Source organism: Falco punctatus, assembly GCF_963210335.1.
Source record: "Falco punctatus genome assembly, chromosome: 2".
NCBI classification, from domain to species: Eukaryota; Metazoa; Chordata; class Aves; order Falconiformes; family Falconidae; genus Falco; species Falco punctatus.
In genome coordinates, this window is record NC_137581.1 from 102,780,464 (window position 1) to 102,797,266 (window position 16,803).

A 16,803-nucleotide genomic window follows, 5' to 3' on the forward strand; every position below is an offset into this window, starting at 1 on the left:
TGTTTAAAAATTTAGTTATGTTGTGCACAAATAAATAGAAAATGTATTTTCACATACTTGTTCCACTAAGAATTGTAAGGCTTTGTATTCTAGCCAAGTATACAATTAATTTTTTCTTGTATTCCAAATATTTCCCTCCAGTAACTAAAGAATAAACATTAGAGAGAGAAATTATATCTTAATTGCTGAGGACGGCAATTACAATTTTAGGGTATTTAACAGTTTTAGAAGAGCTGTTCTTCAGTTTTGCATTTAGAAGTCATCATTTTGCTCTTTTAACTTTCTCTGTAGGAAGTATCTTAGCAATTGTGTAGCTTGTACAAAACTTTATTCTGAGAGTATGTGCCAGCTTCACAGCTGTCTTCTCCTAATTCCAAAAACCTCTTCTGAAATTAGCTTTTGTCTTTGAAAACTGAAATTTGGCTGCCTGTTCTAACCATATATTCAGAATGAGGAAGTTCTGTTTCAATGAAATTATCTTTAAATATTCCCTTTTAATTCATTGAGCAAAACAGTATTGTGCCTTTTTGGAACACCAACAGTATAACTAAAAGGAAAACCATGCATTTACTCTTGTCTAATATTTCTCAACAAGTTAAAAAATGGAGACCAATATAGATATGTGTGTATTAGTATCCTCAAACTATAGTTCTCAGTTCCTGAAGACACAGAAGCCAAAATAACGACAGTTGCAATATTTTATATACTAGCGCATGATAAAGTGGAGCATATACTTCATGATATATATTTGAGAGGTTTATTCCTTTGACCTCTCTTGCATTAATAGATTACTCTGTTTTTAGTGAAATATGAACGGTAAAATATAAGATTGTGATTCCATATACTTAAGCAGCTAAGTGGTTTAGGTCCTTGTTTAAGACTTGTTTGGGTCCACTGTGATTATGATACGCAGGTTGAACTAACAGCAGCAACACAGACAAAGCAAACACGTACCAGTGCTGGTGAGTTGGTTCATGCCACCAGTATGATTTATTTGTATGTACTTGACAATATCAACGTGAAACTTGAAGGGCTGGTAGTATAGAAAAAGTCAGCAATACAATGTACTTTCCACTACTGTGGCTAAATTAAAGAACTTGTAGTATTTCTAAGCCAGCATGATGGTAACTTTCTACTGTATCATTAAGATAAAGAGGTTTTTCAGAAATGTAAACTAAATAGAGGACCCAGCAACTCCCAAGACAAGTCAGAGCTGGCAGTCTAACTCTTCCTGTTGGTCCTTTTTTTCCTTAAGTCTTTTCAAATTTAATTTCTGGTGTAAGGTTTGAGACTAACTGTGCCAGCATTTAAATGAGCTTAGTTCTCATGATCATGTAAATAAATTCAAATCCTGAAGAAAATACTGAGGAACCTTGATGTTTACAATGATAGAAATATGTAAATGTAGCTTTAATATTTCTTTTCCACATCAGAAGTTTAAATTTCAGTCTCCTCAACTGAAAATGTTGCTGTTCACAGAGTAAGTGTTAGTCCCATGTGAAAGAAGAAGCATGGAGTTGAGATTTTGGAATAAAGCAATTACAGTTTCACTTTGATTTAAAATAGTTTTTATTCAAGGAACAGAAAAGGAACAGTTTATATGGTAATGAAAAATTTTTAAAAAACGCTCAGAACCATATTTTATATTTCCCTCTGTAAAAACTGATCATTGCAAGTATCTAAAGTGTTGGCACATAAATTCTAATTAGCTCGACTTTGAGGATTTTGTTAAATGGGTGTTTGTGGAAGTACTTTGTGTAAAGCCCCTATAAATCAATGTCCACATACTAGAAGACTGCATTAGTTCCTAGGGTGCTGAAGTCTGTGCTTTTCAAAGACAGAAGAACACAGACAGTGCTGGTGTTCAGTGTAACTGGTTAGTTTTCAGTGTGTCACTTTAACTATTAATTTAAAAGCAAAGCAAAAGGCTTTGCCACAGCACTGTCCTTCAGGGAATGATCTACCTGCTTGGTTAGAAATAGCTCCTTTGGCATCGAGAGGCTAGAATAAAGTATAATATGCCTGGAATGAGGAAAGTTGAATTGTACTTTCCCGGTTATCTCAGAAATAATTTGCCATATCTAAGGTTTTAGAGAAGGAGGGTATTGGCAACTGTAATCTTTGATTCAGGGCACAGAGAAGATGAGAGAAATTTTACTATTGAAGAAGGATGGTTTGAAAACTGTAAGCATCTGAAAACAGAATTTAGACAGCTTATGAACCTGGGTTGTGGCAAAGGCTTGTCCTCTAGTATTACCCAGTTTCATGGAGCCAAAGGCAAAAATGCATCTTCAGAGGGGGGAGAGTGCGCAAGTTCCTCAAAGCAAAGCTCACCAATAATGCTGTACTTGATAAAAATTATTTGTGGTATCAAGTAAAATTGAATTACACAGTGGCAAAAAGTAACTCATCTTTTAATCAGTTTTCAGCAACAGGATTTATATATAAAGCAAAGACAGCTTTTAATTGTTTGATTAATCATTTAGCATTGTATACTGCCTGCCTTTTGCTAACACCTGTGAAAATACCATAGCTCGTCCATCATAACGCATTAATTGCCACACTGTAGCCATGTGTGGGGAAATGGTATTTGGATTGATAGCCCAACAAAACCTGTTGAATTTCCCATCTCTGCACGTCCTTTCCCCATCCTCTCAGAAGAGGTGGTACAGCTGAGGATCAAATGCAGTGGCTTTTTTCTGTAAGGACAAGTGATGAGGATATGGAGAGAGGCACAGGGGGAGCAACAGCACTAACAGGAGCTATGGGACCATTTCCTAGTCATGGAAACTGGTTTAAAAATGTACTTTTACCCCAAAGCAGGGATGAAGCAATGGTACTCTGAGCACCCCACACAGAGACCAGGCGGTAGTGGATGGTGGTGGTGACACTGGGAAAGGGGTGACAGCACTGAGAAGTTTCCTAGACTGGACCAGCAACACACTTCCCTCAAACGGAGCAACTGTGAAACAGTAATCCGAAGTATTTTTCCCCTCTCTTGCTTAATCTTCATTTAGGTCATAAACTGTTCGCAGTAGACCATTTCTGTCTGCAGTGAAGTAATGATCATTTAGGTCTCCCCAACAGCAGTATGGTTGGCTGTACAGGCTGGAGGGAAGGATGTCCCTCCACTGCCCTGCACTGTCGCCACCGGCCTGATGGGAGATGACAGATCAGGCAGGAGGCAGGTCTCTGGCCACAACGCTGGGCTGCAGAGCTTCAGGTTTGCTCTTTTTAATATGTTGCCCTGTGGTTTTCCTGAATGCTTGTTCAAGTGTATCTTCATGTGTATGTATGACTTTGGTTTCCAAAGAGCCAATTCCTTGTTATCATTAGCATCAGTTATTTGATGGACAATTAGCTTTGCTTTTGCACATGCAAAAAAAAAAAAAATCTCTGCTGCTATTTCTGGAGAGAGGTAACTATGGGAAATTTCATAAATATGTGAACCTTTCCCATCCCGATAGCGCTTAACAGTGCAAAAAAATAAGTCAGATGTTACAGCAGAAATAGCATTTTGAGGGAAACCTAGAAGGAGCTTACTGTGTGGGTAGAGGTCAGCCTGTAGTCAACATTAACTAAGGAAGACTGAGTTGTTGAGATCTTTGTGTCTTTTGAAATGACATTTCCTGTCAGCAAAATTTCTCTTGATTATACCTGTCTCTCTAACGTAAAGAGTCACTATTCATCTCTAATTGACATTTGGCAGCTCTTCCAAGGCTGTGCAGAGCTGGATTTGTGTGGAGATTTGACTGTATACGTGGATGGCAGGGCTGGATTTGTTTTTAAAATAAATAGAAGTGCTTGTATACTAAATGTGGTCTATAATTAATCGTATGGTAGTATACAGTTAATTGTAATTAATGTGTTGTACAATTAAATATACTTGTTTTTTCTCTAAAGTTAAAAAAAAAAACAGCTGGTGTTCCTTTGCCCCTAATTGCTTCCCCCAGAACTGTGACATTTGTAGCACATCCCTGATGGTTGCGTATGCTTGGATCTGTTCCTCCTAGATCAAATGTATGCTCCCTAAAATTGATTCTTGACTTTATTTATGGATCCGATATGTGAATGTTAAACCCATGTAAAATTATACCTGTATTATATATTTAAGGAAATGTGGGTATATACTGACTGCCAATGACAAGTGGAATAAAACCTATTTATAATTAGCGGTGCTCCCGGGGAGAGTGAAGTGATGGATCAGGAGAGACTCTGAAAAACAGGATTCTTTGTAGCCAACATCTGAGAGCTGATGAGCATGCGGGGGATTCTCAGTGCTAATGCACTGATATTTCTTCATACCTTTCAACCCTTAGGGATCTGCCTTCCACAAAATTCAAATATATGCAGAGAATTTAGAAGCCTGTCGTTGAACATACCGGTTTGTCTGCCGATGGAGTGCGTGGGATGAAAGCAAATGAGGGGTGTATTGGTGTTTAATATTATGTAGATTTGAAATGACTTATGCAGCACATTGAAAGATAAAACTGTTTTTGTCTGTTTGGAACATTATTGGTAAAGGGCTATACATTTACATGTGTAATTGGCTGAACTCCAAATTGCAGGCAGAATTTGCTTTGTCTTCCTTTAATTTTTGTGGTTTGGTTCTTCCCTCAGGTTTTCATGTGTTGCAGGATGTAGGCAGAGACTGTGGCAGCTCACAGTGAACACAAACACAAACCATTTAAATTTTTTCCCTATATATTGACTGGGGATGAGATTTCCTCCCATGGATGGGTTAAAACTATGGCAGTAATTTCATATGTGTGAGCCCTTGAACTATGAATTAGAAACTCTGTGCTGGGCAGCTTGCAAGGGGGAATTTCTTCAGCAGTGACTATATAAGTAGGTGTCTGAAGATAATTGTTTTCTTCTATAACTCATATTTCAGTTTTGTTTTTTCTTTTGTATAAGATGGGAAACCACCTCAGTTTGGGCAGGGAGGAGGTAGTATATAGCTAAAAAAAAAAAAAAAAAAAAAAAAAAATAAGAGAAAACGTGTCTCTTTCTGCTTTCAGATGTTGCCCTTCCGGACAGGTACTGAGTAGTCTGCTTGGGCAGGAATCTGCCTGGGTCCATTGGCAGACCCCGCAGACGGTCAGTGTTTGTACCCCTCTGGCCTGGAGGCAGATGAAACCTCACACTTGTTCCACTGCCACCACACTGGAGCTTGTTTCGGGGCAACACCCTGCAGTGTGTGCAGATAAAGTAGCTAAAACCACAGAAGTACAGGCAGGCTAAGGAGACTCAGTGGCGTGAATCTGTCAGCTCAAAATTTACCTTTGTTGTCTCCGGGGTGGTTTTCCAGGGAAGGGTTTCCCGTTCCCTGAAACACCTCCTTGGTGCACCTCCTTCCTCCCTTGCGTGTGTGGATGTTGAGAGGCACCTAATTAGGAAACCGAGACGCTACCATTTACATGCTAAATGTGGTTCCTCCGGGTCTCCTGTGACTAGAGGTGTGCTCTGAGCAAGCCGAGACTGGTCCCTGCCGCGCGATGATCTCCCGCTGGTACTTTGATGTGGCCGAAGGAAAGTGTGCGCCCTTCTTTTACGGCGGCTGCGGCGGGAACCGGAACAACTTTGACTCAGAGGAGTACTGCATGGCGGTCTGTGGCAGTGTCAGTAAGTGCCCCTCCACGCCTCCCTGGCTCCCACCGCGTGGCAGCGAGCCTGGGCTCACACTAACCCCCGGCCGCGGTCTGTCCGACACCTCTGCTCACCGCTTAGATCCTCATTAGCCTCTTGCTAACCCAGCATGGTAGTGGGTGACTGCGTGGTGCTGTAGATGGGGAGTCTGCAAGTAGGTAGCTGAAAGCCTAACACTTCCTTAGATGAGGCCTCCGCACTCACCTTCTCTTAACTTTCTGTCGAAGCGTACTGACATGTTTGTGTGTGTCTGTGTGTGCACCTACAATGCATGTGCAGGAAAAAACACAAACCTTAGGGAAACCTCAGGTAAGTTTAAAAATAGCTCATAGTGTTTACAGTGGTTTTTCATGTATTATTTCTGACCTTTTTTAATCAAAGCAATATAAGCTCATTAGAAGAACAGAATTTTTATTTCCAGGTATTTTTTCTGTTTGTTTGATTGGTTTTAGTTTGAGTGAATACTTTGTGTGTGTTTGCAAAGAAAAGGGGAGAAATGACAATCAGGTTTTTCAGGTTTCCCTAAGGGCTGTGATACACATGGATGTAAATCAGCTCCCACTTAGAATGAACCATATATTTTAATGATCATTTTCCCTGAAGAAACAGTGTTTGCACTGTGATTTTTGGTTTGAGAAGGAAGGCTTACTCCATTACAGAGTATTGAAGCTGATAAATCAGATGCTGGATTTATCAGCTGGGTTTGAGCTCAGGAGGAGCCTCATGTATGCTCCCTTCCCATCTGCCTTGCCAGCACGTACTCCTGGGGGGGAAAGTATTAGCTGCCATTTACATCTGACACGTTAAAGAGTGAGTACATATCTGACTGCCCTGACTGCTCACAGAGTATGGAGGAGCAGAACAGAAGCAGCACATTAAGGCTCCTTTCAGTAAAATATTTTCCAGGCGGCGCCTAAAAATGTTTGCAGTAAGAGAAAGGCTTAAAAATACACGCAAATGCAGGCAGAGCCCTCATAAGGTGTGCTATGTCATGGAACAGAGGAGCTGACCCGTATTTTATTGGAGCAGGAGCAAATGCAGTTGTGGAGGCAGGATTGCTGCTCTGGTGCTCCAGCTGCATTTAATCTCGGCATCTTTTCAAGCTGTTCATGGCAAAACGCCATGGAGGGATGCGGAGAAAGTCTACCACAAGGCAAGTGAGAAGGATACCTCATGGACAGTGATCACCTTCTGCAATAAAACGAAAGATGTAGTGAAGAGAGAAGAACTATGCAATAGAATGAAATTTTGAACCATTGCATTGCTGTGTTAGGCAAGATGTCTCCAGAGATGCAAAATGTGGTTTGTCTCTGCATGCCCTATGACAGGCAAGAAAAACTGGGACTTTGTAACAAGTTAAACTAGGACAGCAGTAGGAAAAGAAAAAGGTAGTTTTAAAGAAGAAATATTTAAGCAGTGAAATATACAAGGTATGTGATACTGATGAGCAGTTAATATTGTAGACATGGAAGGAGGAAAGAAAAGTAAACTGAAGACGAATGGCTTATGCAGATTAGAGGCATAGGAAAAACACTGCAGAGAGAGGTGTATGTTGAGTGGTAAGCCTAGAAAAGCCACTTGAGCGCTTGCACATTTAGTTTCAGGTAGCCAAGATGAGGCTGTGTTCATTCCTTACTATTATGGCCAATAGAGAATTTGTAAAGGATGATTACCTTTTTCAGTCACATGTGGGTGAGTATCACGCATAAGTGGTTATTTGATCCCAGGCAAGATGGTGACCATCAAAACTAGTAATGGCAAACAGGTGAAAAACTGAACTTTTTACTACTTTGCATCTAAGTAGCCTCAGCAGGGGAAAATGACACAACTCAACATTCTTTACCTGCATAGAACTTTGGATACTGCAGGCATTTGTCTTGGTCCATACAAGGCAAATGAAGGTCGTCTACCTCTGAAAGTACACCTCTTGTGAGAGAACCTGTTTATTTCCCCAGAAATAAATTAAAAAAAAGCAGGGGGGGGCTTCATCCTTATTTCATGTCCAACAAAGTAGGATTAAATGAAGAATAGCTGTTGGCCTTTTGTGCTGAGCATCTTATTTAATGGTCAGTATAAGAGTTTCTAAAAGCTGCATACTCTGGTTCTTGTTGGAAGAAGTCAGCCTTTTCACATACCTGGTAGGAACTGAGGATTATTACTGCCTTTGTCAGTGTTACTAAAAAAATCTTAATATTTTTATGAAGGCTGGACAACAGCATGAATAAGGACTTGTAGTAGATCTTGACTTTTGAAGGATTGCAGTTTTGTTAAACATCACGTTTTTACAGCTTGCTTTTGGCTCCTCCCCTTGAAGCTGAGCCATATGGATGTGTTTCTTTGTCCCAGTTCTGCAATGGGCCTATGTGCAGACTCAAAGATCTCCAAAGATCGTGTATCTTGCATACAGAGCTGTAGTTACTCACTCAGTACTTCAAATCCGGAGTGTTTCATTTCTGGCTTTCATAGTGCTGCAAAATTATTACACAGAGGGAATGGTATTGCTGACTAAAAGAGCAGTCACATCACAAAACAGACTTGATGAGGATTATCCTTACACAGTAAAATCTGGAGGGATGAGATTCTGATTTGTTACTTCAGTAATGCAGTGGTTTTGCCTTTCATATACAGGTTGTAGGTGAAAGCATATATAAGAGCAATACAGTTGAGTTTTCTGTATTATACTTCCAATCAACCTAGTGACCTTTTTGCAGGAAATCTTCTGCTACAAAGGGTGACCTCGGCTAGGATCTTGGAAAAGAATATTATGGATTGAATGAAATTTGGAAATCAGATTGTCTGTCGTCTTCAGACTTGTCTCTTGGCAGCCAAAGTTGTTCAGCTCATGCTGTTTGTGAGAATAAATGATCTTCTCTTTTAAGACTGGCTATTCTCTCACAGCATGTGGAATTAGAAATGAAGCAAGAAATAACGTCGACATTTGCTATATATGATATTCATTAGGTACATTCAGATATAATACATAGTCCAACAAGCCCGGGAGATTCCTCTCTATCTTGTAGAAGCTGGGTTTGGTTTGGTATTTTTCCCTAGGTTCAGTTCAATAAAACAATGCCAAGAACGTTACCATTTCTGTCCTTTCCATAGACACCTTGGTTTACTTTGGGATTCCCAATTTTCGGTCTAATTTTTTCTTTAAGGAAACTAAAGTTAGGTTGAGCTGCTTGGCTTCATTTGCACAGCTGGCCGTGAGGAAAAGTAGAGTTGATCTTTTAAAATAGATATCCCAGAGGGCTTTTTCCTGCCTTTTTGTTGGGTGGGGGGTTTTTGTTTGTTTTTTTTTCCTTCAGTAGTTTCTCAAAGGTTTGAGTCCTTAGGGTACACTTTCCACACTACTTTAGTTACGTAGTTAGTTCCTGTATTTTTATGCTATTTCAGTGAGTTCTATACTCTGAGCTATACACCTGTTATTTCTGTTAATAAAATAACTTTGTTTTCCTCTGGTTTCATCTGCTGTTTCAGTATCACCATGCTGTTTCTCCTTATTGTTCCATCATTTTGCTGAATAGAAATGGTAATGAAAAATATTTAAAGTGCTGAATACATTATGTTCTAGCACTTAAGTGAGATCTTGGTTTTGATACCCTTCTAATGTTGCTGAATTAGTTGCTTGGCTTTTTTTACCTGGCTGTAGTGCAGATACCACCCTCACCTGAATCCCACAGAAAAAAAGAAAAACTGGAGAAGAGTTTCCATCTAGGCCACCCCTGTTTTGTCTTGTCTTCACCCCTGCCCCTTCACCCTTAACTTAGTCTTTCTGTTTTATCTTCTTTGCACCTTCCCCCTCTTTTGCTGATTGACTGGATACCAAGCAAAAATGAATTCCAAATCAAATATAATAAATGCAGTTTGTTATATTACACTATAAAGGAAAAATAGCATGCAGTATAGTAAAAGGTAACAATACTAGTTATTATGCACAATAGGATAAAAGACCAATAGGAACAAAGCATCAGATCATTACTGCAAAGCGTTACAGAGACTAAGAAAAGGATACATCGCCAATTAACACCTTATCCAGGCCCACACTTTGGCTGGGAAGCCTCATTGCAGCTGGCACCATGCTTCTTGGTAACTGGGAAAATTCCTATGTGGCGTGTCCACCCGTAGGTGAGGCTTCTGGCCCAGTCCCAGATCTTGCTCGCCTTTATACTCAGTGAGAAAACAAAATAGTTTACACAGTGTATGCATTTTAAGTTTAGGCTAAGTGCAGGCATGCAATATCTCATGATTCACAAGGTTCACGCATGCCAGGGACATTGGCCAGATGCCCAAGTGTGGTGGAGTTACCATCATGCCACAGCTGCACAAAATATTTATTGTCTGAATGTTCCTGCTCATATCTTGCTTGTTCAGGGGGCTCAAGACAAACACCACCTGCTTATTAAAGTTGTCCTTGTGCTCCCTGAGCTCACCGTCCAAGTTAAGGGATCCCTAATTAAAGACAAAGGCTTTTTCCTAAGTAGTAATCAATTTAATAAACTGTCACCACACCCCTGCACCCTGCCATGGTTATTTACTTCATTCTTTATTCTTTTTCTCTCCAATATGAGTTATCTCAAATAGCTCATGTTATTGTTGCTCACTTGTGTCCTATAAAAAAACAGTGAGCCTCTCTTAGGCAGGAGACAAGATGGATGCTAAAAGCACATCTTTCCTTTGTCTAGCTGTAGTTTGCTTTGCAGGACAAATTAGTTTTTACGGACAGCAGTTGGGTTTCTCTTGAATAGTGGGCAAAGGATGAAAGGGTGCAATATGAGTTTGGTTTTCTCATAGTACATTGAAATTGGACTGAACCAAAACCTGAGGATGTTCTGTTGTCACAAGTACTTGTATACTACGAATACTGAAAGTATGAATACTGAATACTAATACCTGAACACATTGTCTACAGAAAAAAAAAACCCCAAGATTTTTTATTCTGCTTCCTTTCTGAAGTCTCTTTGCTTTGATCTGAAAAAGTGGGTCTGTCCTGTCATGCAGGGCGTTAGACTCTTTTTGCTATCCACAAATCTGATCGATGCTGTGAGGTGTGACAAAAATGATTTGTCTATTAGGTAGGAGCTAACTGTCGAATTTTTTCATTCATCATCCAGCTACATGGGAATTGCTATATAATTGTCCTAGAAGTAGAAAGCTTCAAGGATCTTGTTACCAATTCCTTCAGCGTGCCAGACCACATACTTGCTCTCTGTTGATTTTTAATAAGGGTGTTCAATACTGTCTACAGTTTCTATTCAATATAGGGACTCAAACTTCTACTGTGTGACTGGCCATAATGGCTCCTTGGAAGTCATTAGGTTCTATCAGGCAGTTAATTCAGATTTAATGACCTCAGAATGGTTATGTATTGACAAGAATAAGCAGAAGATGATAAATTGCCATTATTGAAAGAATGATTTCTGTCTTATTGTGATACTGAAGAATAATCTATTGTACAGTTTTTTTCACTCTCTTAATTGTTGCTTGTTAAACATCCTTAAATCTATAGAAAATATATTTATTTTTTTAACAAAAACTATTTTGAAATTACGTTAATGTTCAAGTCTTAATTTGGGGACAAAAGGAGCTTCAAAGCTGGGAAAATTCATTGTCTGAAATGGGCTTTATCTGTCAGCTGTGGTATAGAAGACGGCTCTCCCCGCAGCTCCTGCAGCTGCAGTGTGACCTGTTCAGGGCAGAGTGGAATTCATGCTGCCGTGTTTTCGTTTGTTCTGCATCTAAACCAGGAGTCAACTCTACTCTGGTGGCACAGTCAGTTTTTGAAAACTCTGACATATAATTAAAATGTCTTTTATAAGATAGGGGGGCTATCATCGCACTGAACTCCTGCAGCTAACAACAGATGTAGCCAACAGGATTCGGTGGTGTCAGTTGCCTCCTTCCTTACATAAAGCCTGGAAATCTAGTTGTAAGGTTAAATGTTAACATGCATTGTTTTATTTTTTTATCATTTTAAAGCACAATCACAGATTTCTGGGTGATTTTAGAACGGTATTTCTTCTCTAGACTAAATGTTGTAAACTTACAGACTTGCTAGATCTTTCGGTGATGTTTAAGTGACATACTTTATTTCAATTTCAAATGGAACATATGAAAAGGAACATACTAAACGCTACAATTTCATAATATACGTGGGATTTCACACCCTCTTAAATACAGATTAAAATATTGTGCACAAGACCAGTATGGGGGACCCACTCTTACTGCTTTTTATAGAGGCTGACTTCAGCTTGCATGCAGATCAGTATCCCTCTGTCACTGATAACTGATGAGATGGCTCTTAATGTGTTTCCAGGTCATGCTTTTCAGTGAGGGGAAAATTCATGACATAGAGCTTTTTGCAGTATCTAGTTTAATTTCTGTTCGGAGTTCCTGCCAATAGCAGTATGTACTTTTTTAATACTCTGATTGTCAGTGATTTCCTTTATCCATTTGTTCCTTGTTTGGGATCTTGATACCAGCCTAGGTAGCATGAAGTGAAATGTTTTGGCATCTAAACTTGCATGCCAACTTCCAGAGCATGTCTAAGGCATTAAAAACCTGTAGTGCGTTCTAAGCAGAATGGTAAAGTATACTCAATTTTTAGTTAGGTAGCACATTTTAATCATTTGTTTCATTTAACAGGTGATTGCTTGTTTTATCTGTACAATTTCAGAGACTCTGTGAGCTTCAGGTCAAGTAGGAGGCTCAAAGATGGAAGTCAGGCCATGTCTAGAGCAGGTTCACCTGGACTGGGTGATACTGCCCTTTCACTGCTTGTGAGCTTTATGGGGGGGTTGGCAGCCATCTGCCTATAAAAGCAGCAGGGCTTGCAAGTTGCTTCATGCCAGGAATGCTTTTTGTTTGGTTTTTTTTGACAGTGCCTTTAGTGCTGGAAAATATTAATCACAGCAACTAGCTACAATACTAATCTGTCACAGTACTACAGGAGATAGCACGAGGCTTCTGTATTTTAAATTCTAACATTTTAAATTCTAAAAATCTGCCTTTGTAAGTAGTGATGTTGCAAGAAAGCATTTCATGTAATAAGTACGAAATCTTTTATTTGAATTCATAAAAAACTCAAGTTGTTATACAAATTCACTAAGCCAGTCACACTGGGACAACCTGTTGCTTCATCACAAAGGCTCTTTATATTCAGTTGTCTTACTGCTTCCCAAATTAGCAGTAAAGGGGACATTACCTCTCAAGACTTTACTTGATAAATGTGTCCCTCTCCCACCATCTCCAGCATGAATTGCCCGTATCTGCTGAATTTTATTTTCTCTGGCATGAAAACTGGGTGAATTTTGCATCTTGGTGAAGCTGAGGCCAAATTTGAATAGCGTAGATGAAATCTTAAGAAAAACACACTTATGCAGTTCTTCACTTATTGTGAGTGCTTAGCACTTATCATTCAGTGCCTAGGAGAAGTAACAGGATGAGTTCTAGTATCATCTATTTAAATTTTTTATTTTGACTATTGCCCTTAGTGGATGCAAGTGATTAATTTCTGTTTCCACAGTTTCTTCATCAATACAAATTCACACTTACATTTCACCCTTGAACCACACCTGGAGCTAGTGTTGGACTGGGACTTTTCATAAGCAACTGAGTGCAGTTTAGGATTCAAAAGGAAAATTATACAAATGTTTTCATATACAAGATTTTGACCATTGATAATTTCAAGCACTGTAAATTTTATTAATGTAATGTGTTACAGTAGACACTGTTTTTGCTGTAATTTGTTTTGTTGGATCTAATCACAGTTCTCTTTTGGGGGGGGGTGTTTTGTTTTATTGGGGTTTTTTATTTTGTTGTTGGTTTGGTTTGATTTTCCCTCTGTGGAACTTGATAACTCTTGTTTACCATCTTGGGAGAAGGCATGCTCAAGAGAATACTTCTGTCTTGTATTTATTTTCATTTGATGTAAAAAGTAAAGAATTTAATGGGGTTTTTCCCTCATAAATATTTAAACTTATGGTGACAAATCAAAAGAGAATGAACTTGAAGCAGAGTATTGCAAAGATGCTTGAGAAAAGTTTGTTTTGGGGACCTCCTCCCAAGCATACAATGAATAAAAGAACTCCAAGGGGACTGATCTGAGCAATTAAAGGCTGAGGGGAGTGTCAAATGGACGGATATGAGCAAGGCAAAATTGCATTTGTTGGGGCTGGTGAGACGGAGGTTGCACTGATGGAGATGCAGTGAAAGCATGATTGCCAATTTCTAGCTATGCATGGTCAGGAAGTTCTTACACAGAAGAATTCTTATATGAGAAAATATAACTTAAATGTAGTTTAGATGCCAAGTATCAACTTCAGTTAAGGCAATAGATAAGGAATAATGAGTATGGTATGTGGGGTTTTTTGCTTACCAAGAAGTCTCTGTGAGGGATTTACTAAGCTGCCTGTTGTTTTGATGCCATACCAACTATTTAAATTACAGACTATCAAAGGAAGATAGGATCAGTCTTTGCAAGTAAAGTTGAAGAAGGAATGTAACTTCTAAACATGTGATTTCTCTATGTCAGTACACTTAATTATATTTTCAGACCAAGGTTGCAACACTGACCTGTAATTATTCTTTGACTGTTAATGCAAGTTATGAAATATTACAGAAACTGAATGCAATCTTTTATGACAAAGTATTTGAGCCTTGATGGGTAATAAAGTCAATGAGATAACCCAACTATTAAGAAAGGAAAGACCATCCCTCTGGAACACTGGGTTCTCTTTCATCTGTTAAGTCTCTTCACATCACCTGTGCCTGGAATCTCATTCAGTTAAACTAGTAGACATTTTTAAACAACATGCTTTTTAATCCACTTTAGGAGCATTCATCTAGTTTAACAAAATTTTGGAAGCTAAGAGACTGAACATGGAAGGTGGAGACGCCAAGCCTCAGAACTGTTGCTGCTTCAGATGTGATCCCTGAGTGTACCACCATTACTGTACAGGGGACTTTTTTTCTTTAAGTCAGTACCAACATGCATGTATTTTTTCTGACAGAAGGCCATACTTGTCTTTATAGGCTCTGTTAGTCCATGTTTTGGACTCTTCAGCCACAAGCAGCCAAGTAAATGTCCCAGGAGCGGTAGGTGGGCTGAGTCCTTAGGGCTGGCTTTGCGCAGGCGCAGCCAGCTCTGACATGCGCTGGGCATGGACCGGTGCCAGCAGCAAGCTGGGAGGGAGAAAACAGCCATTTTACCCCTTATTTTCACACCTGTTCACTGGCTGGGTTTCAGAAGGAGATGCCAAAGCAGGATGTTTTCAAGGATGTTTGGGGGCCAATCAGCATATCTGTGCATAAGTTGTTCAAATACTTAATTGCACTTATTACTGAAAGTGGGTGGCTTATTTCTGGTCTGGATTTCCAGACTTATTTCTGCCTAGCTTTGTTCTCCAACCACCAGACCTCAGTTGCTTCTTTCCGATAAAGCTGTTGTCAGAAATCTTTTCCCAGTAGAGATTTTCTAAATCAAATTAGTAGTCCACTGCCTGGTGGATGAGTGTAACTGATGGGGCTTCTTAACCATTCTTCATTAGCATTGCCCTTTATAGCATTAGCTTGAAGGAGCAGGTTGTGGTCAGCTGTCAGTGTGCTCCTCACAGCCTTTCCCATGCTCCTGGGCACAGCCTGGCCATCAAAGGCATCCAGATCCACCTTGTCGCTGCTTTGATTGGGTTTTGTGCAGCTTTAGAGGGGACTCGGTGCTCTTACATCCTCAGCACCAGGCACTCTTACCTGTTCAGAAACACACCAGCAAGCATCCTGGTAGAAGCAGGCATGTTGTTTGAAAATCTGGGTTGTAAAAGCCGCACATGTGAGATGGGAGCTTTTGAAAATCAGACCTTGAATGTGCAGGTGGCTTAACTGATCTCGGTGCAAATGCTGGTGACCTTTTTCCCTGTTCAATAAATTAAAGGTTAAATTTGCATAATTTGTTGGTAGTTATTTAGATCAGCACTTCTTTCCACTCACATTTATACAGACTTTAGTTTAAAAAAAAAAAAAAAACTGTAAAAGATGGAGAAGGATATCAAATGTGCTAGAGCTGCCCCCCATTTCGTCTTCCCATACTAAACCCTGCTGTGTCCTGCAGAGGCAGTGAGAGGAAGGGGTGGGCAGAGGGGAATCCTCTTCTCACAGAGCCTGATAAAACTGTGGAACACATTGCCAGACCATCTCATCAAGTTTTGGGGAATAACAAAAAAAAAACCTAAAAAGAAAAGCAATTAGTCATGGAAAGAAAATCCAGCAAGGTTAGTTAAACAGTGTGGTACTCACTGCTTTTGGCTGGGGGTGTTTGGTGAGCCCCTGTCGGGAAAGGGGAGCCTGGAAGGGGTGGCCTTTGCTCAGACTGCCACTCGTAAATTCCTTCCTGGTTTGAAATAAAATTTTCATTTTCTAAATGGGACTGAAATGTACTACGCTTAACTGCAGCTTCAGGAAAGATGAAGATGAAATTAATTGGTCCGTGAGAGATTAAAAGGCAAAGATATTTAGGAATGCTTCTGAACATTACAGAAATGTTTTCAGTCAGTCCGAGCTTTGGGTGATTTGTTTTGGGGATTTGTTTACACTGGCTGTAGCCTGTCCAGCAGCCACCACCCCAGCACAAACCACATTAACATTGAAGACAGGTTGTTATCATTAAGAGTTTAAAAAGAAAGAGAATTTTTATGCTTTCATAACAGTATCACAGACTTTAAATTGTCTGAAGTTGTGAGAGTAAGCACTGAAAATACTGAGTAGCATTCTATTTCTGTGATTTTTGTGACTTGTCAGGAAGCTTATTTGTTCCTGTTTGATTGCTACAGTACTTCAGTAACAAAGTTCACAATTTCACAAAATGTAAACTTGTAATTAAATATTTATGAAACAAATCTAAAAACAGTGGGAGGAGTGATCATTTGCACTGCCTATGACTTCTGAATTGGATATTTTTTTTTGCTTTTAGATTTTTGTTTGTTTGTGTGGAGACAAGCAAGGCCTTCCCTTTGATCCAGTAACTTAAAAAAATCCATTGCACAGTTTATACCAACAGCAGCCAAAACGATTTATGCCTGTTGCAGAGAATATGTAGAGATACCTCAAATGAAGCCAACCACAAAAACTTTCTGTTTGTTTTTTGAAATTTTGTTTTGCTTT

At 39.5% G+C, this 16,803-nt stretch overlaps 1 protein-coding gene across 5 annotated transcripts in view; it reads left to right on the top strand.

The window, feature by feature from the left end:
• Positions 1 to 16,803, top strand: part of APP (amyloid beta precursor protein) — a 229,270-nt gene that overhangs the window by 138,341 nt on the left and 74,126 nt on the right. For 3 of the 5 annotated variants that reach the window (XM_080374444.1, XM_080374445.1, XM_080374446.1), the window contains exon 7: positions 5,458 to 5,625. The exons of the other annotated variants lie outside the window; for them this stretch is intronic. In XM_080374444.1, coding sequence (XP_080230570.1) covers positions 5,458 to 5,625 — 168 coding nt within the window. The remainder of the gene's footprint in view (positions 1 to 5,457; positions 5,626 to 16,803) is intronic. 5 annotated transcript variants of the gene reach the window in all.